This window comes from Lagopus muta, chromosome Z (assembly GCF_023343835.1).
Source record: "Lagopus muta isolate bLagMut1 chromosome Z, bLagMut1 primary, whole genome shotgun sequence".
NCBI classification, from domain to species: Eukaryota; Metazoa; Chordata; class Aves; order Galliformes; family Phasianidae; genus Lagopus; species Lagopus muta.
The window spans coordinates 74,394,440-74,417,614 of NC_064472.1; the positions used below are offsets into that span (position 1 = coordinate 74,394,440).

The window sequence follows — 23,175 nt, forward strand, 5'->3', positions numbered from 1 at the left end:
GTATTAATCTCAGAAAAGCAATGCAGAAAACAGGATAAAAAGGCTGCTCACGGGACTAAGCATGCATCTTACCCTTCCCCTCACCTATACGCAGCAGAGGGAACCTCTGTCTGCACATTTCAAACCCTTCTCCACCACTGCCTTAGTGCAGCAAGAACCAGAACAGGTGACTCTGAGGTAGGTAGGATCTCCAGTATTGTATGCAAGTTGAGCACTTCCACCAGTGCTCTAGATCAGTCCTGCAAGTACAACTTGCATATTTTTCCATTAATATTCCAATCTTCACCAGAAGTGAACTGGCCAGCTAAGCTTTGGGAGGTAAGATAGCGGGGAACCAAGAGTCTTGCTCCAGCTTCTGAAGATTTTCACTGGCACTAACAGGTATAGCCAAGGTGACAAGAAAATAGCCTTTTTTAGGAGAAAAGATGCCAACCACCCGAGTAAATGGGTAGGAGAATCTGAACAACAGCTTTGTTTATAGGCCTCTTGGATGAGACCTTCAATTATTTTCTTTGACAAGACAGGTGATTTTGCTCTGTCCAGTCCAGTAAGCAAGATCAAATTCATAGCTCAGTTTTACTAACATTTCTGGCACTTATGTATGGCGGATACAGCAGAAGGGAGATTGCAGTAAACAAAGGCATCAGCAGACTGGATTCCAGAGCTCGTACTTTATGACGACCTGAATACTTTGATCAGAGCTGTACTTTTGCCAGGTGAAGAGGCTAGAAGGAAATTTTCAAGATTCACATCCACGGTTGGGCACTCTTCTTGATGAGCTAGCTGAAGTACCTGTTGGACCCTGTGGTGCTGATACGCCTGTGTGCCCTTCACTGACACTCATCTCAGAGAGAGTATTAAAGTCATGTATTAAAATAGAAGGTTTTCTTAGGGCTGTGCAGAAAACCGTTCCAGCATCACAAGTGCAGTGGCTTCCCCTGCACAAGTACCATTACCCGTTATTAAGCCACTTCTCAGAAACACTAGACAGAATTCTACAAGCAGAGGTTATTTCCACACGCAGACCTTGCATAAAAGGATCAAAAGCAAGAAAGCATAGATCAGGCATGTCCAACCTGTGACATGGGAGAGCTAGTAATCAGCCCCTCAGATTTGTCTCAGAGGAATCTGAGAAGAAGCTGAAGTGCACTCCAATGCTCACGGCATGGGAAATAAGTAGGATGGAAGCCACGGTGCAATTAGAAAACCATGGCTTAATAGCTATCACAGAAACGTGGTGAGACGAATCACCCAAGTGCAACACTAAAATTGAGGGCTACAAGCTTTTTGGAAGAGGTAAGCAGGGAAGGAGGGGTGAAGGAGTTGCCGTCTACGTTAAGAAATGGATAGATGGCAAAGAGCTGCCTCTGAAAAACAACCATGGACAAGTTGAGAGCTTGTGGGGTTAAGATTTAAGACCAGAACAATAAAGGGCATCTGGCGGTTGGTGTCTTCTACAGGCTCCTGATGAAGGGAAGCCTCTTGATGAGGCCTTCTCACATCGTCTACAAGAAGCATTGTGTTCGAAGTATCTCATCCAGTTGGGGCACCTCAACTGCCGCCTGGATGTCTGCTGGGAAAACAAGGCAGCAGGTTGTAAGCAATCCACAAGACTCCTCGAGTGTACTCAGCATAACTTCCTGGTCCAGATATTACACAGACCAGCAGTGGGTGAAGTATTTCTGGATCTGGTCCTCACTGATCCAGGAGAGCTCATTAAAGAGGCTAAACCTGGAGGCAGAGCGGGCCATGGGGATCATAGAACAGCCTGGGTTGGAAGAGACCTCAAAGATGATCTAATTCCAACCCAGCACAGGAAACCAACTGTTTCCTTGGCTGCATCAAAAGAGAGGTGGCCAGTAGAGCAAGGGAGGTTACTGTTCCCTTCTGCCCTCATGAGGCCCCATCTGGAGTAATGCATCCAGGCCCGTGGTCACCAGCACAAGAAAGACAAGGAAAGGTTGAAGGGACTTCAACACAAAACCTTGTTCTGTCTCCACCTGTATTTGCAAAGCACAGATGCTCCCAACATCTTGAGTTGTTTAACGTGGGTAACAATGTTATTGCTTTTTCAGACATTTACACACACACATCACCACCACTTCCACTGCCATAACTGGTATTATGACAGTCTCTGTCCTCCCCTCTCTTTGTGCCTCAGTAGCAACATGCTTCAAGCTGTCATTTCTTTCTAGTGCAAGCAGAGCTGAGTTGTGGATATTTCACTTACTCACAAGCAAAGGGATTAAACAGCAGACAAAAGGATCAAAATGAGAATCACTTCTGCTGGCCATACCACACTTCATAAGCAAGTACAGCTGGGCAGACAGTACCTATGAGCAATGCATGTCCTCTGCCTTTGCTGCAGTTGTGACAGGGATCCTTACTCTGCCTTCAAGCTTTTATGCTGGATTAAATCTGTGACTTCATGTCACTACCCTTTGCTTCTCACTACTGTATAGCAAGAGGTAGGTGCAGATGGGTATGTATGTGGAAAATACCTTCAACTCTAATCTGGTGATTTAGCCAGATACTCATAAATCTGCAGTCTTCATAATGCTTGCACTGTCTATCACAGCAAATACATAATTAATGGAGAGGTCAGAAAGATCCACCATCATGGAAGAAGAACAGTGGATTTTTTTTTCGTCCCTTCAGTTTGTTTCAAATTGTGAGCAGCCGTGTCCCATCACACAACCTCTGCTGCAAAATCCCCATGGTAGAGGCCTGGCTACAAGACTAGGCAGGGAGAGGAATCCAGTAGCACTAGTAATAGATTGTACACTCCGGTGTATATGTTCAAGTAAAGCACTTTTTTTCAGGATATCAAAGTGAGTTATAAACAAGACTTTCCAAGCTAAAAGACTTGTGATTTCTTAGTAATCCAGTTGAGTAACAGATAGAGATTTGGTTTTAGAAGCCCTTCAAATAAGCGTGAGTGTCAGATCGGCTAATGAAACAGCTTAATCTTCTCCTGTGCCCCGTGTCCCTTGTGAGATATGTTCAATGGGTACCCTTGGCCGCCTCTTTGTACATTCACATTCCTCCTTTAGTGCCTGTCCTGGAGCCCCTGAGGTCGCCTGAAGCTCTTTCTCTTGACAAAGAGGACAGCAAGCTGTGAGACCCTTCTTGCGACAACTCAGACACGTCAGGACAAGCTGCCGGCAGTGCTGGCTGGAACAGAGTTTATACTGGTCCCACAGCGTCCCACAGTATCTGCATGCTGCAAGGAGGAAAAAAAAAAACCAAACACATTAAGACCCACATTGCTCCATCTGACCCTCATGCAGAAAGTTTTCTGTGGCATCGGGAGGCTGAAATCCCATTTAAGTGGCTATGTACTGTCTCCCCGCCTTAGTTTTATTTTCTAAAAACATACTTCATTTTTAAACTTCTGATTTTAATGTAAAAAGAGTCACCCTATGACAAGGAAAAAGCTGTTGCTTCCTCTAGTTCAGATCAGACATGATCAGACATATGACTGCAGTACTGCTTCCTAAAGGAAAGCTAAAGCCAGGTTTCCTCTGTTTTCTTGGCAAACGAGAACCTGGCAACTGAGAAGACAGCAACAGGTATTTCATTTGAAATAGCTGAAGAGTGACCACAGCCAGAAGACTAAGTGAAATTCTTAGTAACTTCAAGTAGAAATTCTGCAAGCTACAGAAGGCTTCATCCAAGCATGGAAACAACTAAGTGCTACCACCTTCCCAGCACCCATCAGACTGTGCCGATGTTCTCTGAGATCACTGGAATACAGACCAGCTGAACTGAGACCAGCAGAACTCTAATGCTTCCATCACTTGGCCAACTGTAGTCTGATCATGTGGGAAACAAGCAGGTAACGACACTTCTGTTTGACACCTCCACTTAACAGCAGCTCTGCATGATGCTTCGTTTTACTGCCCAGATTAAGAAACTGTTCAGAATCATAAAATCACAGAGTAAAACCACAGAGTTGATTATCATAATGAAAAGTGACCGTACTGAGAGATCAAAGAGAATGAAGATGGAACACACAGACACGTCCGGCTCCCCGTGTTCTAGACATCTCAGTGGAATCCACTGCAATAACTTCTCAGCCTTCTGCACTTCTGTTATCCAGTCTTACCTGAGATGACATCTTCATTGGAACAAATGGCATAACGATCATCAAATACAAACAACTTTCCCCTGTAGAAGCCATCTGGAAATTCCTCCAAGTACTTATGAATTCCACCTTTTAGCTGGTAGACCTCTTTGCACACTGCCTGTTCAAAGCACAATAGCAGAAATGCTGAAGCAGACAGTAGCAGTGGGCCTATGCCAGAGTTCCAAAAGCAGATCTGAAGACATTAGGGGTTCACTGAAAATAAGCAGTTTCTCAGTGACCCTCAGATAGCACCACGAGTGCCCAAAAAATCTAGTTGGTGCCACAGGGCAGCTCTCACAATGCTGGCTTGTTGACATAATTCAAAATGTATGCTTCATAGTGTACTCAATAAAAAAAAACAAAGGAAAGAAGGCTGGAAACTATATTGGCTGAGGGAGCTTTGCTGCCCCACATGTCAAACACTTGAACCTCTGTAAACACTGCTCATTTTGGTTTTGTGTAGTGAGTTGTTGACAGAAACAGAACTTCTCAACGTTCACAGTGGTGCAGCAGAGAAAGAATCAAGGTTTACACGTCTGGACAACGCGCCTGTGCTCTGTTCTCTTGCTCTATACAGGATTGGGACCCAGGACAACAGTGGGATGGAAGGCACAAACAGAATAGTGCGGATCCAACTCCACTGCACTGGAAAAATCACTGACAAGCTGACTTGCACCACAATGAAACACTCAAGCTGTGCTGCAACAAGATAGAGCTAGAAAGAGCTTGCAGAAACACTAAAGAATGCTCTCAAACTCTCCTAAAAGACCACTAAAATGGCCAAGGCACTTCTAAGTATATACCTGTTCTCAAGAAATAGGTTACTATTTTCACTCCTGCAACTGTAGCACACTGTGCTAAGATGCAATGTAAAGCCCGTATCCTGGACAGGCACCATGAAGCAGATGTGAGACAAACATTTCCCCACACTGAGCAGTTTATATTTGTAAGCATTTACCAGCAAAATAAATGACAGGCACCCTTGAAGCAGTCTCAACTCCTCAACCCTCCCACACTCAGAATGGTATCTCACCTTGCTCCGCAGGTAAGCAGAGCCTCTTTCACAACGAATGCCTCCTGTGCAGTACATCAGGACACGCTTGTTTTTGAACAGCTTCAGGTTTTCATCAATGTAGCTGGGAAAATAGCTGAACTTCCTGATATCTGGAGCTAGACAGCCCTGGAAGTGTCCCTGAAACAACATCAGCTAGTATGTGAATATGAACTCTCTTACATGGTAATGTCTGTGTCTCAGACTAGAGGAAATAACTAATTTTGGGACAGATCAACCAGGTCACTGCACACTCCCAACACTGCACCTACTCCAGGATGCTCCTCAAATGCGTTTATGCATTGAAATAGCTGTTAAAATCTTTAACAGAATTCTGTATATCTTTCTTCTCATTCAAGCATAAACGAGGAATCTAATCAGAATGCAGCTGTCAGAAAGGATGAACTACTTGTGTAACAGTGCAGAAGAGCAGGAAAATGGAATACAAAAAGTGGGACAACCCCATTTGTGAGATATGGGACAAGGAAAACATCCTTACAAATTATACTAATTTTAGTTCACACTGTCCGATATTCTGTACTCGTGTTCTACGAACCACTTTGTCTTTTCCACACTCCAAGATGTTTAAGCACCCTGCCAGGCAGGCTCCATTCTAGGAGTTCCACTGCCTGTATCTAACCATCACTGCAAAGCTGAGCTTGTCACATGTTCCAGTTAGCGTGATCAGTCCTCCCCAGCAAAGTTACATCCCCCACATGTGGACTGCTTCCCTGCAGCATCCGTAACACACTGCAAGAAGCAAGCAAACACTTACTATTTTACTTTCATAGAAGTTCCTACAATCCAGCAAGATGGTATCACTTTGTCCTTGACTGGACTGAGACAGATAATGTTCTACTTCCCTGTGAAATTCCTGAGGGGTTAAATGGATTCCTTCAGAGTAAAGAGGAAGGAAAAAAAAAAACAAAAACACAAAGTTTTGAGAATCAGAACCACAATATAATATTATATAATATTATATATGATCTCCCTGATTCAGATTCTCCTCGGATTTCCAACTAAAAGCTAAAACGGAAATTTTTCTGTGACAATTTAAAAAGTTATCATTTCAACTTATCCAGACAAGCTTATCCATGCTCAGTTTCCAATTGCAGTACTTTCCAAAGAAACCAGTTATTTCTGTTCCACATGAGAGAAAAAGCAGCAGATACTTTCCTGTCTGTATGGCGTTTGTTACATCCCCCTAGCAACTCTTAGAACTCTAAAGAAATAAGAAAATATGTTTCCTTTCACTTGGCTCATCTTTCATTGCACTTAGATGTGCTGAACCTTACAGAGAAGCAACATTTTACCTGAAATTCACCTCTGTTGATCAAAATGGAAAACTAATGTAAGCGTAACCTGGATTTACAGTTCCTTTGCTTTCAGGTTTCTCAGAACTCAGAACTCTCAATTTTCTGGAATACAAAAAGCCTCATTCACTAAAACCCCTTATATAAAAAAAATTAAAAATATATATTAAAAAAAAGATATATAAAAAAATAACCCTACAAGCAAATCATTAAGGTGATGGAAACCATTTCCACAAAATACTGTTAAATAGAAGTTAAAAAAAAAAAAAAAATTAAAAAAAGAGAAGTACAAACATGGTGTCAGAACATGAAAAGCCTCCTACCCATCCTGTAAACTGTCTAGAAATGGGGAAAAAACGAACAAACACAAAAAAAAAACCCTGCCAAAACGGCAGAAAAACACTGGAAAGAGGGGAAGTCACAGGAAGATGCTGCAGAAATTTGCCACCAACAAAAAATACTGGTGGAAAAACAAGTCCAAACTTGCTCTGCTAATTGGTATTTTTAGTGCTCTGCACACTGTTACATGCATAGTAACACAATTTAGGACTGATCAGAGGAGCTTTATGAAATGAGAGGAAGCAGCTGCCCCCCCTGCTCCCCCGTTGTCTGTGATGTGAGTGCAGAAACTCAAACAGTGCACCATTTCAGAAAACAAAAGTACGGGGTGAGGAAAAACAATCACTCCAGTGCTAACAAAGCCAGGTATCCATGCCTGGGAGGGATGCTTTCCAAACAAATAACTGTTAATAAGGGCTCCCAAGAAAGGCTCCCTCAGTAGCTTGTTAAACTGCCACAATTGCAAGTAATCAAGCGGTGAATAAGAGGCTCTTGACACAGCCCACAGGGTGAAGTATCCAGTGCTATTGAAGCTCAGAAATGGAGAAATGCAGCAATCACCGACTGTTAGCTTTTGGTTCAAGGGAATGCTCTTCTTGTTGAGTAACTTCTTAGCCAGACCTTTTAATCTTAAATATAAATCATTTTACCAACACATTACCATCTACATAAGCGTCCTTAGAGTAGACACCCAGCAAGTTACCTCTTACCAGTCTTAATCCATGCTAAACATTTACAGGAAGCAGAAAACAAACGTTGTTTGTGTCAGGAGCTGTCATGGATCTGATTCAGAAGCTCTTTCTGCTGTGCTGTGACAGACAGGAGTGTGGCTGCTAACTTCAACACAAAGAAGGGCAGATCAACAGTACCGAATGAGGAAAGATACATACACTCAAGAGTGAGCTCCTGCAGGATTCTAGCACTTTCTAGAAAAAGAAAAGTTAAATGCAGGTCTTTGCATCCACAGCAAGAGAATCCACTGGATCCAAAGGACTACGTGCTAATGACAATAAAAGCACTGGAGCTCTTCACACCTATCAATTCTAAGCAGTCACAAGCACCTACAAAATATTCTGAATAAATGTACTCAGGAATTGAGCATCCTTCCTATGTCCTACACCTAATCTCAGTCTACACTGACTTTAGCAGGCGTTCAGTGACACTCCCTGATGAAAGAATGAAGTTCTTACCTTCCCAAAACAAGGTAACTGCTTGATGTCCTTTGAACTGTTAGAATTTGCTACAAAAAAAAAAGCTGTTAATTCTAGGCTCTTTGAAGCAGCCAAACACTCAGGAAACCAAAATCTGGGCCAGCAAATTCCCTATACCATGAATTTTGACTACTAGTAAGAAATCAATTTCTGTATATTTTTTTTTCATGCATCCTGGCCACTAGGCAAAAGGAAGTGATTCTTTGTGCAGATACCTTATTCTCATTTACCTCTCACCTGGGTGAGATCCTCTTATTTTTCACAAAATCGACTTACCAGTTTCTTTGTAAGAGACTTCTTTAGGATCAATGCCCAGTGGTACAATTTCTTTGAATACTCCAACTCGAAGATCTGGGAAACAGTGAGCTCCTCCTGCACTACTCTAGGAAATAAAACACAGGAATAATGCATTACAGTTTCCAGGTGTGAAGATAAAAATATCCACTCATTTTAATTTGTACATCGCACTAGAACTTGAAAATGTCTCAGTGGCTGAGAGAAAGAACGTGCCAAAATCCGGAGGGCTAGGGATCAGTTCCACCACCAGCAGTCAAGTCCCAGTGACCACCCAGCATGTGTGTCAGGCCCCATCTGGCAGGTGTCAGCAAGCAGTGGTAAGGCTGAGAAAACTGTTCTTTCTTAATTAGAAACAGCATTGCTAACATCTATGACGAGAAGGTCAAGGCCATGACCCAGCTTACTGACCCTGGCAGACATGGTAAATAAATAATCTCTTATTGTGACAGACCATTTTGATGCATCTGGGCCTGCAGATCTCTTCTGATCCTCTGACCCCCACAGCAAGCATGGGCATGCCTCCTGTCATATGCAAAGGGAACTGCAGTGGTTCAGTACTGAAAAAGACATGTGGAAGGTAAGCCAGGTGCAAGTCTTCAAAAATACAGACTGTTCCCCCTGCCATACTCAACCTTTGGAGGTCATGGCAAACGCTTTCTGGTAGGCAACCCTCTGCAGAGGACAGGATCAAAATGTAGGAACAAGCCTCAAATATGGTTTAGAAACATACAAACACACTGATGAAAGTGCAGCACTTTGCCAGTTCTCACAGAAATCAGTTTGCAGCAACTACAGTGGCCACTGAGTATTTTCACAGCCACAGGCCCAACACTCACTCATTTGTTCCCATCTTCTTGGCACAGGAACTTGAAACACTCACTCACTTGACATGCAGAGCAACTAGGGCACAGAAAAGACCACTGTGGGCTAATGCATGAGTGCTGGTGCCTGGAGAGGTCATGCAGGACTGCAAATTTTTCCAATGTAAAATTCCACCTATATTTTGTTTTTGCAACTGCACAGTAACAGGTCAGGTTTACCTCTGTGTTTCATACAAACTCAATACACAAAGTGCTAAGACTGAATCAGCACTGTAGTTCTATGTGGGATCTGAGTCACAAGTCTCACTAACACTTTTCAACAGTTATTTACGAGGAACAAAATGGTACTCCCTGCAAGTAGAATTGTGTGAAAAAGAAAACAGTAGTAAAAACAAAAGCAGCTTTTCTCCCCCTCAGAAAAAAAAACATGCAGTGAAGGGTTAGCAAAAGCCCACCAAAAAGCCATATGGTGCACACAGCTGCCACTATCATCTGAAGACAGTAATCAGCATGTATGTTCAGGCTTAAGTAGAGTTATGCACTAAGTGCATAAGTAAGGATGAAAAACTTGACTCTGCCCATACATGTATAGATATATTGCTTTTTTTCCCTACAAAACATCCAATTCACAGAATTGACACTGCACCTGTAAGGACAGCAAAGCCTGCACAACACCTGAACCAGCAGGTAAGGACCATGAGAATTCTTTGCATGGACTGTGATGCCCAGGTTTTGACATTCAAATGAGAGTAAATGCTTGCAGAAGAACACAAGCATATTCCCTCCTTCACTTGTGTACAGCCCACAAGACTTTGCAACTGATGCCATCACTGCTTACAGTAACTGCTACTGCTGTTTGCACCAGCAGATTTCTAAACAAAGTTTAGGAACACCTATCTTAGGTCAGCACAGAGAGAGCAGAACTGCTACTGAGCCATTGAAGTATTGAGAGAAAAGAGTCTTGTGGACCAGCTGTTCTCACATGCAAGTTGCATGGAAGCTTGCACATTCCTCTCTGCTTCATGTCTGTACTTATTTGTAAACTCTCACCAAATACAGCTTAAGTTACAAAGGTTGATCAACAACTTGAACTTATGAACTTTGGACTTACTGCGCAGGCTTAATAGGCTAATTAATACTAAATTCTCCCCCCTGAGTAGCATTAAGTTGGAGTTCATTACACTTGTGATGCATGATACAAAGGGGGAGGGATTATGTATCAGGGAAAACACATATTTGGCAGACAGGGAAGTCTAAAACCTCCAAGGACTTCAGACAAAGGAAAGGAAGAGGGATCATACAGTCAGGAGATAGGAATATAAAGGAGGCTGTTGACAATTTGAGACCTAAGGGGAAATGCCCCTAGCAGACTCTCCCTTTATTTGAATGAAGAAAGCCAAAGACTCTCCTCTATCTATTTTTTGGGGAAATAAAGACAATTGAGCAAGCCTGTTTGAGCAGACATCAACTATACTATTAAGAACCAGTGTGCTCATTTCTTAAATATGTCCTGCATTAACAATGCCTATGCAGAAAGTAAGTTTTTCATACCTTGAAATCATCTCGACACAAAATGTCTTTGAAGAGAGGCTGAGCAAGCATAACTTCAATGTACAGATTGGTAGCTACTTTGCTTCCACCAACTGTTCCATTAATTCCTTCTGAAGCAACTCGTACCTAGAAGGCAAGAGAAGAACAGGCCTATAGCTTAGTACCAGCAGAAACAGACTGTGGTGAAAATGAGCAAAATAAGATTCGGAGATGAAAAGCACAGAAGTAGGCTTGGAAAAGAGATTAATGAGGCAGGGAAGGAGACAAAGATGATTACAGTGAAGTTGAGTGGGAAAATAAAACATAGTAAAACAAAAACTGGAATGAAAAAAACGGTAACTGCTTTCAAGCTGTTTCAAAAAACTGACAGAGAGGTGAGTTTGAGCAATAAACAGAGAAATGACAACTGGTTAACTGGTAGGGTTCTCCCAGCCAACCCTACGGGTTTGGGGAGGAGTGGCTGGAAAGCTGCCTGGTGGAAAGGGACCTTGGTGTGCTGATGGGCTGCATATGAGCCAGCAGTGAGCCCAGGTGGCCAAGAAGGCCAATGGCATCCTGGCTTGTGTCAGGAATGGAGCGGTGAGCAGGACTGGGGAACTCATCCTGCCCTGTACTCGGTGTTGGTGAGGCCTCACCTCGAGTGCTGTGTTCAGTTTTGGGCACTTCAATACAGAAAGGACATGGAGGTGCTGCAGCAGGACCAAGGAAGGGCAACAAGACTGTGAAGGGCTTGGAGAATGTGGCCTATGAGGAGAGACTGAAGGAACTGAGGCTGTTTGGTCTGGGGAAGAGGAGGCTGAGGGGAGACCTCATTGCTCTCTTCCAATACCTGAAAGGTGCTCACAGCAGAGCAGGGCTGGTCTCTGCTCACTGCTGACAGCTGACAGGACGAGGGGAAATGGCCTCAAGTTGCACCAGGGTAAGTTTAGGTTGGACATCAGGAAGCACTTCATTACAGCAAGGGTTGTTAAGCACTGCAATGGGCTGCCCAGGGAGGTGGTTGAGTCACCATCCCTGGCTGTGTTTAAAAACCATTTGCATGTGGTGCTCAGGGACAGGATTTAGCAGAGGGCTGTCAGAGTTTGGGTAGCATGGTTGGGTTGTGGTTGGACTCGATGATTCTTTAAGGTCTTTTCCAACCTGAGTGATTCTATGATTAACAAGCAAATACTGCAGTCAGCATTCAAATTCCTACTGAAATTCTGCTTCAGGAAGAGCAGTGGGATTGTGCTCAACAACTCAGATAGCTGAAAGAAAAATGTGAGAATGTACAATACAGCAGGCAACACTAAATGTCAGCGTGAGTCATTTTACCTACACCACTGACACAAACGAAAACTTCTGAGGTGGAGTTAAAAAAAAAAAAGACTGAATACAAGAGAGGAAAAAAAAGCATTTGAAAAAGCAACTGCTGAACCAATTTGGAAAGGGGAAAAAAAAGGGGCACCTTCCTCCTCCCCTATCCAACCACCAGACAAGATACTGAGCCAAAGAAAAGAAGTCAGTACATCAGGACATTTCACCCCTAGACTCTGCAGATGTAGAATAAGGAAGATGCCTTCTTTTCATTCCTTCTGGGCAAGGAAGGTTGGGTCTGTAGAATGTAGAGTGCTGAGTCCATCCTGCTTTAAACAGCACCAGCTCTGAGAAAAACACTAGACAGGATGCAAATCTGTTAGCTCAGTTAGAATACCCTGAGAAATTCCTGTTCCTAGAAATAGAAAAAAATAGGAAGCACAGAAAGAAGAAAAATAGGATCTTTGGTAAGAAGATTAAAAACCCAATGCTTTGATGTTACAGTCCATCCTGCACAACAGCACACACACTGTTCACACAATAATTTCTATGCAGCTAAGACACAAGGAACTGACATGAACATTCACAATTTAAAAAAAAAAATAAAATCCATACCAGGAAGTAAAGGACTAAAAATAAGAAAACAAACAAATAACACAGGAGACATTAGACAGAAAAAAAGAAGAAAAAATAATTATCTAAAGATGAGTAAATGGGGCAGATATTCACTGTAGACATCCAAACAAATTAAAAAGATATCTCTTTTACTGCCAGCAGCAGTAATGCACTTGAACCTAATATGGCCTATCTTAGGGCACAGAGGCTGGTCTCCTACTATTGGCATAGAAAGAAAAGTCTTCAGGAAGACAAGTCAAATATCAAAGTAGTGGCCTGCTCTGAGTTACCCTCTCGGAAAAAGTCTACCTCCCTTGGGAACACCAGCTTTTGAGCCCAGAATCAGTCCCTGAAGGGAGTGTATAAACGGCAGGGGGAATGGCTGTTGGTGAGGGTGGATGGTGACAGGACAAGGGGGAATGGCTTTAAACTGAGACAGGGGAGGTTTAGGTTGGATATGAGGAGGAAGTTTTTCCCCCGAAGGGTGGTGAGGCACTGGCACAGGTTGCCCAAGGAGGCTGTGGATGCCCCATCCCTGCAGGCATTCAAGGCCAGGCTGGATGTGGCTGTGGGCAGCCTGGGCTGCTGGTTGGTGACCCTGCTTACAGCTAGGCCTTTTCAATCCAGGCCATTCTATGATTCTACAAAATTCCAATAAGTAATTAACACCTCTGGTGGCCGTGAGATGAAGCCAAATAGTCATTCTTGCTGTACATTTTTTAAGGGGAGGTAGACCACACAGGTTGTGAATGATGTTACATTGAGCTGAGGCATCTGTTTTGCCATCTTACCTTCAACAGGACACCTCTATTCTACTTCCTTATCTTCATTTGACCACAAGTTTCACAGCCTCCACATTTTGTACTTGAGCTTATATTTATGCAAGCCTCCTGTCCTTCAGCTCGTATCCGCTCACATTATGCAAAAGGCTGTTCTCACAACACGGAAAAGTTGTTCTCATGATTCAAAGTAAACAAAGATACCATGCAAGAACAAGCACTGCTATGGGGTGGTGTGACCAAAGCTGCCAGTAGTTGTTCTCATTCTCAACAAATCCGAATTACAGCTTGGTGCCATGACCCTAACCACTGCACCTGGTAGTGACACACTCAGCAGACCCCAATCTCTGTGTGCTGCACATCCAGCTTGGCCTTCAGGGCATGCCATGCTGCACTTGTGTTCTAAACGATACTTTACAGAGCCAGGATGCCTTTCTTAACAAAACTGCAACAGTCTAGCACCTTGTGGTGTAAAACACTTGCTGCCTTGCAAGCCACATCATTCTGGAGTAAACAAAGAGCATGCTTTTCTGTAAGGAATATGACAGTTGCCTAAAACCTTACCTTGCCAGTGAGATGCAGATGCTGGCAGAGAGCCTTTTGCCAAGCACAGAGTTTCTCTGGATCCTTCACCTCACAGTAGCAGTAATATAGAAGTACTTCTCCCACCTTGCTGCCCAGAACATAGCAAAGATAAACAAACAGGAAAAGGATGTTAGAGTTGAAAGCACAAAAATGCATTATTAGCATCAACCCCTTAAAAAGCAGGTGATTTTCTCCTTTTTTGTTGTTAAAGCATAAAAAAGAGCAGTAAAACATAAAACTAGTGGGACACTGGAGCTTGCTTTTATGAAACTGGCACATCAAACTTGTTCAGTGTCAGTGTCTGCAATTCTTGGTGAGCTCTCAAAATGTTCATTGGAGATTTATGACAAAATTTTAGTCTTCCTGTGCTTCCTCCCTGAAAACACTTGCTAACAACTGTGCAAACTACCAAAAAGTGGTGACATGAATAAAGTCTCACTGTGAAGAGAGGGATATTTCTCTGTGCTAAGAGGGGGCTCATAAATGTCTGGTAAAGAGATGGTTAGATTTTTGAGTTGAACATATCAGTGCAACTCTATGCATTCTATTTGAAAACTTGCAGGTCATGTATTTATGTTGACTAACAACAGTCACAAATATACCAAAAAAACTGAACCTATTTTCAGATTCCTGTAACAAAATGGAAAGCAAGAGTTATATTTATATATTTATAAATATATTTCATATAAATCATATTTATACACAGAGCAAACTGTGCTGTTCTCCTTCCTCCTACTGCTGCTCTCCTTCACAAACCCCACATCTCAAATAGCACAGACCTGTTTTAGCAAGGCATACCACTCTGACAGCCTGCTTCCCCAGAGCTTCCATCGAAAAAGGAAGTATCATTTCAGCATCAGGAATCATGTTTCACATGGGATTCAAGAGAGTTCAAATAAATCAAATGACTCCTGGAGAGAGTCCCAATTCAAGGAAGCAGGAAAGGAAAGAAGGAATGGGGTGCCCAGGGAGGTGCTGGAGTCAGCAGCCCTGGAGGTGTTTGAGGAATGTTTGGATTTTGTGTTGAGGGACATGGTTTAGTGAGAACTACTGGTGACAGGTGGATGGTTGGACTGCATGATCTTGAAGGTCTTTTCCAACCTTGGTGATTCTGTAATTCTCTGAAGGCCCCTGAGAGCCTTGAGAGCTGCCAGCAAACTTTCTGCAGGATGGGCATCAAAAAATCATAGAGTGGAAGGGCCCAGGTTGGAAGAGATCTCGAGGATCATGAATCTCCAACCCTCCCTGCCACAGGCAGGGCCACCAACCTCCACATTTCACAGCAGACCAGGCTGCCCAGGGCCCCATCCAACCTGGCCTTGAACACCTCCAGGAAAGGAGCATCCACAGCCTCTCTGGGCAGCTGTGCCAGCACCTCACCACTCGCTCTGTCAAGAACTTCCCTCTGACATCCAACTGAAATCTCCCCTCCCTCAACTTCAAACCATTTCCCCTCGTCCTGCTGCTATCTCCCCTTTCCAAGAGCCGACTCCCCTCCTGTCTTTAGGCTCCCTTTAGGTCCTGAAGGCTGCACTGAGGTCACCCCGCAGCCTTCTTGTCTCCAGGCTGAACAAGCCCAGAGTCCCTCAGCCCATCTTTATAGGAAAGGTGCTGCAGCCCCGATCGTTTTGTGGCCTCCTCTGGAGAGCCATCACTCCCATAAAACGGCAGTACCGCCAGATGCCCGGCCTTACCTGGTCAGCTCCTCACGGTGGAGGCCGCTGGTGTCGGGCAGCGCCTCGCAGAGCTCTCCGCAATCCCGTCCTCCCACCCGCTCAGCGGACACCGCCTTGCCGGCGGTCCCGGGCCCAGTCGCCTGCCGTTCGATGTCCCCGCCATGCTGCGTACCTACATGCCGGTGGATGCCGCGGCGCTCGCGAAACGTCTGCCGGCAGCACCTCCACCACACGGCCGCCCCACCACCCGGACAGGCGGCCGGCACCTCTTTCGCCTTGACAAACAGGGAGAACGCCTGCAAGACAGCCGGCCGTTACCACGGGCAGTAGTGGCGCGTCGCCCCGTGCCCGCCTCCTACGTACCATTTTCCGGGCGGAGGCGTGTTGCTTTCTAGCGGCGGCGGCCGCCTGAGGCCCAGCACCACCCCGAGGAACAGCCCCCAGTCCGGGCTGCGCCTCGCCCGGCGCCATCTCCCGCCGCTGACCCCCCCCCGGAAGTGCTGCCCGACAGAAAGCGGAACCGGAAGTGGAGGCCAAGCCGCCGGAAGCGGGCGGGGAAGGAGCGCGGTCGTCTTAGTCCCGCGCGGCGCGGAGCGGCGCGGCCCGGTTCGGTTCGCTTTTCGCTTCTTGCTTCTTGCCCGGTGCCATGTCGCGGCGGCGGCACAGCGATGATAGTGATGACAGCGATGGTGAGTGCTGGCGAGCGCTGGCTGATCCCGCGCTTCTCCCTGCCTAGCACTGAGCGGGCACGGGCTGGGGTGGGGGGACGGGGCGGGTGGGCGGCTGATGAGCGGCGGGCGGTAACGATGTGCTCGGTGTGTCGGAGCAGGACAGCCTCACAAGCGGCGGAGGACGTCGGAGCCATCGGAGATCGAGGAGAGACTTGAGTCGCTCATCTGCAGAGTAGGGGAGAAGGTAGGAGTGGCGGCCGCGTGGTGGCGAGGCGGAAAACGCCCGGCTCGGGGCTGATGCTGGAGCAGCCGTCGGCCGCAGTGCTGTGTTCTGTGGGCGCTGCGGGATCCCCAGGAGAGGCCGCTGTGTTGTGCGCCGTCTGCGCTTCCCGAACGGCTGGGATGGTCCCAGAGCTGGGGATTCGGCTCGTCCGAAGCCCCGCCGGGAGGAGGGGGGGATCGGGTGGCAGGGATCGTTCGCCCTAAAGGGAGCTGCGGGGAGGGCTGAGCTCAGCACAGGCTGACCTGGGCGATGCTCTTACCCTGTGGTTTTTCTGTCAGGCTTCATGTTGTCTGGTTGAGGTTGGAATATTTTCTTTTTGTCTTTTTTTCTTTTGTCTTCTGTAGAGTAACTCATCCCTGGAGAGCAACTTGGAGGGCCTAGCTGGTGTATTGGAAGCTGATCTACCGAATTACAAAAGCAAGATACTAAGAATTCTGTGTACTGTGTACGTATGCAGAAGAACGGGGGGGGACTGAGGGGTGCTCGCTTTCTTTGTGTTGGGTGTGTAAATTGAAGTGTTTAAGGCAACCTGAGCATCTGTGGTGGCTTTTAGTCTTTGGCTGCTGTTACCATATCAAATTGGCTTCCCTACAAGCAGAAGAAATAGGAGGAATGAATTCATTGAGTTCTGAGCGTAACTTAAGGAAGATATGCCCTTGCAGTACGTTAACATGAACTGTATGCAGGGCTTCAAGCAGAAGAACTGCTGTTCTGTACTGCTCCCCAGCAGCAACAAGAGCACAATGCTGGGTAGCACCCTGCTTCCCAAAGAAATGAAGGCACTGAAGCTGTAGGCTGCCAATACCTAGTGCCCTGATGCCTTCCTGTGGCCTACTTCTCTGCTGTGGCCATGTGGTGCTCTGATTAATGAGCCTGTTCTTGGGAACACAGGAGGGCTGCTGGCAGTGCTCTATTCATTCCCTAATGAGCAACAGGAGCAGAGGAGCCTTGTGTGAGGATGGGCTTGTGGAGGGGGCTGTCTCAGGGCATGAGAGCAGTATGAAGGAAGCAGAGAGGGAAAATTTTCCAGCAGCTGGTGTTATAGCATTGCACGTGTTTTAAATATGCTTGCTAGGAATCTTTGTTGATATAATAATGTCATTTTTTTCCTGTAGCAGTGAGATGTATTTGCAAATATGGAGTTAATCTACAGGTGTACAAAAGAGATTGAGGAAAGCTGTTTACAGTAGGACCCAGCATTTTCTTCTCTTTTCCCCTGTCATGTCCCTAAATCAATTGTTTTGGCTCGAGAAGCTTAGGATCCAACTTAACAGTGTAAAATGTGTAGATCTTGTGTAGTCTTAATATTTACATCTAAATTATGAATCTAGAAGAGTATTTTAAGTCTTGGAATAAATTCTATTACATTGCTTGGCCAGACCTCCAGAGGACTTCAAAACTGGAGATAAATAAAAAGCAAATAACTTAAATGTAGTTGCAAGTGACATCTGCTTTCCTTAAAAAAAAAAGAAAAAGTTGAAAGTATTAACCACGGGACAGAACTACGTCATGTTAACACTTTCTGTTACTTCCAGATGAAACAAGTTTAAATTATTATAAGCAAGTTCTGAGCTCCTATGCTGTTGCCATTTGGCTTATGATGAATAAGTGCTAACACCGTGTTTCTCTTTCTGTGTCAGTGCACGTCTGTTACCAGAAAAGCTTACTGTTTACACAACACTAGTTGGGTTGCTGAATGCCAGGAACTACAACTTTGGTGGGGAATTTGTAGAAGCCATGATTCGTCAGCTTAAAGAATGTCTGAAAGTCAATATGTACAATGAAGCTGTGCATTTAGTAAGTGTCTCTTTGTGTTAGATGTTTTTCTCACCTTTTTTCTCTCCTCCCTTTCACCTTTCTTAATTCCATGAGAGCTTGGCCTTACTACGTGTATTACAGTCTTCACATTTCATCAGTGTGTGGTGTTGTATAGATAGAGAAAAGATGTTACGTGAGGAGTATTTCCTTCCCAAGGGGAGAAGAATCATGTCACAGTTGCAAATCGTGTTCCAAATGTGTACTTCCACAGTTGCAAATTAACTTGCAGCCAAGGGAGGTCATTCTACCCTTGCCAGCCTTTTCTGCAGCAAAATATAAAAAGTGAATGAAACTCATGCTTTACTTTGTTGTTTTGTAAACGTTGCTCTTTTGGCTCCCATGGGAGGTAAAAAAGAAAAGAAAAAAAGACTTAGTCTTAAAAGCAGTGCTTCGTGGCTGCTACCAGGCCTGTGTTATCTGTCTCCCAAAGAGGGGTCGGCATCAAGCAGGCAGTTGCTAGTGCTTTCTCTGAAACCACTTGCTCAGCTCTCACTGAGAGCTCTCACTTTGGAGGTCTCATAAGTGAGAAGTCCAGTTGCAAGCTACCCTGCTTCGTTTAAAGCCCATAGGTGAAAATTAAATTTCTAGTATATCAGTGCAGCTTGTCAAGAGACTGCTGTTTGGCAGTGGGACTTCTTTGGGAATAGAATTCTCATCACACCGTTGAAGGCACTGTCCTTTGTCTTCAGCTTCACCTTCGCTGGTTGTGCTCACTCACAAACAACTTGTGAGACAATGACAAGAGAGTGGCAGAGGAAGGCTATTCTCAGCTCTGTCAGAGGCACGTCAAAGGCTGTTCTTTGCAATTAATATTGGGAAAGTGCTCTTTGAGCACTGCACTGTGCTTAGCTCAAACTTTCTTTCCCAAGGCTTCTTCCCAGTGGTAGGTCTTCATGAAAAAATGCCTTTTTTTGGTGTATTTTGCTGTGTTGATTGTTTTTTATTTTTTTAGACTTCTGTGTGTGTGTGTGAGAGAGAGAGAGAGAGAGAGAAGACACCCTTCAGAAAAACTAAGCCTTAAAAAAAAACAAAAATGAGATTGTTGTTGTTAGAATTTAATTGTTTCTTGAGATTGCTGCAATAGCTGAGTGACATCAAAGCAGGGTACAAACAAATCAAAAGATTGATGAGGGAGGAAGGAGGAGAAGAAAGCACTTCCAGTATAACGTGTACCACTACGATACTCCAGTTATTTTCTACTAAAGTTGTCATTTATGTCAGTCTGGATTTCTTGTTAGTATGCCTCCAGATCAATGATGTATTCCTGCCAGGATGAATGTTTTCACTGCAAAGGCTGATTCCTCCTAGTCATTGTCACCTTTCTGAGACCTGACAACGCAGTCAGCTTTAGCACAGGCTTTCTCTCTGTAGCTATCTGTATTTATGAACAGTTAACTATAGAAATTTATCTTGTCTGAAAGACTCTAAATGGTGTATAGATTCAACCCTGCCATTTCTGTCTCACCTCTGCACTCATGAAGAAACCGATCAATCTATCTTCATCATTTAAGAAGGCTTTTATTATTTTTTTTTTTACACTTCTGTAATTTTAGTGGTCTTTTTCCACTTGGGGGAGAGAAAATGTGGTTGTTGTTGTTCTGTGTGTTCTGTAACATGTTTGCATGCTTTTAGATGCATCCTGGTGTTTCCTACCCTGTCATCATCAGGAGTTGTAATGTTACAATTATTACAGACTGACCTTATGGACATTATAATGGACAAACTGTTCGACTGTGCTTAAGTTATTTGTTCCTTGTGCTTGCCAGGTGTACCTGTACAGTGTGCAGTATTTCTGCCTTCCTAGTACTGAATGATTACCCATATCTTTTGGTTGTAGTTATTCAAGTAATGTTTATCTTGGAAACGCCTTTTTTTGGACTTTTTTAGGTTCGTTTTCTGTCTGATCTTGTGAATTGTCATGTCATAGCTGCACCTTCAATGGTGGCTATGTTTGAGAACTTTGTGAGCGTGACACAGGAGGAAGACGTACCACAAGTAAGCCAAAAATCTGCAGGCTCCCCCATGGCTGTTCTCACAGGCACCATTACTTTACCACTGCTTTTGTGCTTGGTGCTGGAAGGTTTTAGAGGCAGCAACCTAGATGGACCGGTATCTGCATGTTCCTTGGTATGAGTGAAAGTGGCCCCTGGCATTTAGGAAATGCTTGTGCAGAAAGAAAGTGTGGGCCTCCGTAGTGAGGTATCTGCACTAAATAAATCTTTACCTTAGCAACTGCATGGTGTCTGGCTTGTTCTGCCAGGTTTGTTTACACTCAAAACATGAAGATAATCTGCAGAAAGACTGTGAAAGTGATCATTTTCAAGTCTGATTGTCGTAGTTCAAGTTAAAAATTGTACATTTTAACCAGTAATACATGTTTTTCTGTTCATGATTTGCCTATCCAGTCTTTAGTTGCTGATCTTTGTGTCACCACAAAACAGTAGTTTAAAGTAAAATGCAATGTTTATGTAAAATCTTCTGGAGCTTAGTTGTGTGCTTAAGTCTCAGAGTATTTCTTTCCTGTAGGTGCGATGTGACTGGTACATATTTGCATTTTTGTCATCTTTGCCTTGGGTTGGAAAGGAATTGTATGAGAAAAAGGATGCTGAGATGGATCGTCTCTTGTCTCAGACAGAAAGCTATCTGAAGTAAGTTGTAATATTTTTCAGAGACTTGTTCAGGATAACAATAACTTTGAGTAGCGTTCATTTAAAAAATACCAGGTCCTAGTTCTGAGTCATTTTGCTGTTGGGGGGAGGGGGAAGGGGAGGAACACTGAAAAAATGGACAGATACAGTGATCTAACTTCATAATTCTAAGAGTTTAGTTGCACTGTCTGGTGCTAGGGTATGGTGACGGTCTTGTCCAGCTTGTGCTGGGACAGCTGTAGCAGTAACTGCTGCAAATACCAAAAGGTGACCTTACTGCTGTGCAGTGAGACTAGATTTTGGCTAGGTGATTCAAGTTAACGTTGCTCTCAGGATATGATAACAGAGATTGTAATTACAATTCTTTTCTTTTTCTTTTGCACACTAGACTTCAACAACTGAAGAGATAAAGTAGTAGGGTACTTTTTTTTTTTTTTTTTTTTCCCTTACTGTGATTGTACTAAAAATGCTGTTAAGGGTTAGGTTTTCTTTTCTGTGTAAACAGACGCCGCCAGAAGATACATGTACCAATGCTACAAGTTTGGACTGCTGATAAACCACATCCACAGGAAGAAGTGAGTGATTTCTGTTTGTTATTCTTTGAGAAAGTTTGAAAAACTGTTGTGATAGAAGCACAGATCAAATAGCTAGAGAACTAAGAGCTAGCTCTGAAAGTGTTTGTGCTGTGAATTGTTCCCTGTTTGCCATTATTTCAAACAAGTTCTAGGTAAAGAGTTCTCATCCTAAGTTGTAGCAGGTTATGGGGTGAGTAGAATTGCATTTTCTAGTTTGCCAACAAGCCCATGAGTAGATGTTATTGAATGAAAAATGGTTGTAAGCTGTGGCAACGTTTTTGGAACTGGAAAAACAGGGCTTCATGCTACTTTTGTGAAAAGCAGAGTGTAGTTCCTCACTCCGTAATGTCTTCTCTTTGCTTTGAAGTGGTTTTGCTCTCTCAGCACTAGGAAATGCCAAATAAATACACAGAAACTGAACTCAGCAGCTTCTGTGTCATCTTTCACAATTAGAGTAAAAATACTACAGGGGGAAGTTGGCATCTGTCTAGCTTGGTGTACAGCTTACCTTCTCTGATTGTTTTGTTTTGTTTTTTCCTCCTACCCCAAGTTTGTGGACAAACTTGATTGGAAATTGTGATAAAAAGAACTAAGTTTCTCTTCAGGGAACTTTTCGAACAGTGATCTTTTATCCATTTTTCACTGTTCTGGTTAAATTGGATACCCGTTTTTAAATTTCCAGTTTTAACAACTGTCTTGTTAATGCCAATCTGAAGAAGTAGGACTTATGATTAGGAGTGATGCATCGTGAGTTTTCTCCCTGCTTGATATCTATTTTCTCACCTTTTTGTTAGTAAGAAAGTGATTCGCAAAATGCTTTTTAGCCCTTGTGTTCTCCAGAGTACCTTAAGTGTTACTTTTCCTATGGGGTACTTGTTGTTAATGTGTTTTTCCATTTCATAGTGTGATGCAGATGACTTCTTTATGGAGGTATTTCACCTCAAAAAGTGCAATCAGTAAGGCCTCAGACAGACTGTTGGAGCCTGTGGCCTCCCGAGTTCTTGAACCTGCTTTTAGCAGGGGCATAGAAGGCAGCTAAACAAAGTGGGCATGTAGCTGTAGCACAAGTAGATGTTTGTGCCATTTCTGAGAGGGTGCTGGGGCTTGGAATTGATTTGAAAATCATAGCAAAGATATTTGATTGTTGGCACTATTGCATTTGTCTTGAATATGCAGCAGCTGGTACTTTTCAACATGGTGGTTCTCCAGAATGTCTCTTCACTTTTAGTATAGATACTAAATCTCTTTAAATGTCACTTGTGAGCACTGACTGAAATGACTGTAGTCTTGCTGACGTGTTCAAAGGATGGCTGTCATGCATGCATTTCTGGTCTGCATTTTGCTGCTTAAGAGCAGCAGATACATTTTGTTAACAGAATCTTTGGTGAAATTGGAGCAGCTCTGATGTTTAGCTTTTGAATTATTTCTTGATTTAATAAATACTAGATCCCATAAGTAGTAATATAAGCAATTGGTTTTTGTTGTGTTGTTTTTCTTTTTTTTTTCTGAATCTAAGA

General features: G+C 43.8%; 2 protein-coding genes across 3 annotated transcripts in view; one reads left to right on the top strand and one right to left on the bottom strand.

Annotated features, from left to right (window-relative positions):
* Positions 1-2,794: 2,794 nt before the first annotated feature.
* TSTD2 (thiosulfate sulfurtransferase like domain containing 2) lies at positions 2,795-16,187 on the bottom strand. The gene is made up of 9 exons (XM_048930758.1): positions 16,027-16,187; positions 15,682-15,959; positions 13,967-14,075; positions 10,713-10,838; positions 8,320-8,425; positions 5,956-6,074; positions 5,163-5,321; positions 4,109-4,247; positions 2,795-3,223 (listed from the first exon to the last, which is right to left on the bottom strand). The coding sequence occupies exons 1-9, from the start codon at positions 16,132-16,134 to the stop codon at positions 2,964-2,966; spliced, it is 1,404 nt and encodes a 467-aa protein (XP_048786715.1). The 5' UTR covers positions 16,135-16,187; the 3' UTR covers positions 2,795-2,963.
* An 11-nt stretch (positions 16,188-16,198) lies between these two features.
* Positions 16,199-23,175, top strand: part of NCBP1 (nuclear cap binding protein subunit 1) — a 32,756-nt gene continuing 25,779 nt past the window's right edge. For both annotated transcript variants that reach the window (XM_048930757.1, XM_048930756.1), the window contains exons 1-7: positions 16,199-16,352; positions 16,493-16,578; positions 16,962-17,062; positions 18,258-18,414; positions 20,323-20,430; positions 20,962-21,083; positions 21,589-21,658. In XM_048930757.1, coding sequence (XP_048786714.1) covers positions 16,310-16,352; positions 16,493-16,578; positions 16,962-17,062; positions 18,258-18,414; positions 20,323-20,430; positions 20,962-21,083; positions 21,589-21,658 — 687 coding nt within the window. In that variant the 5' untranslated portion in view covers positions 16,199-16,309. The remainder of the gene's footprint in view (positions 16,353-16,492; positions 16,579-16,961; positions 17,063-18,257; positions 18,415-20,322; positions 20,431-20,961; positions 21,084-21,588; positions 21,659-23,175) is intronic.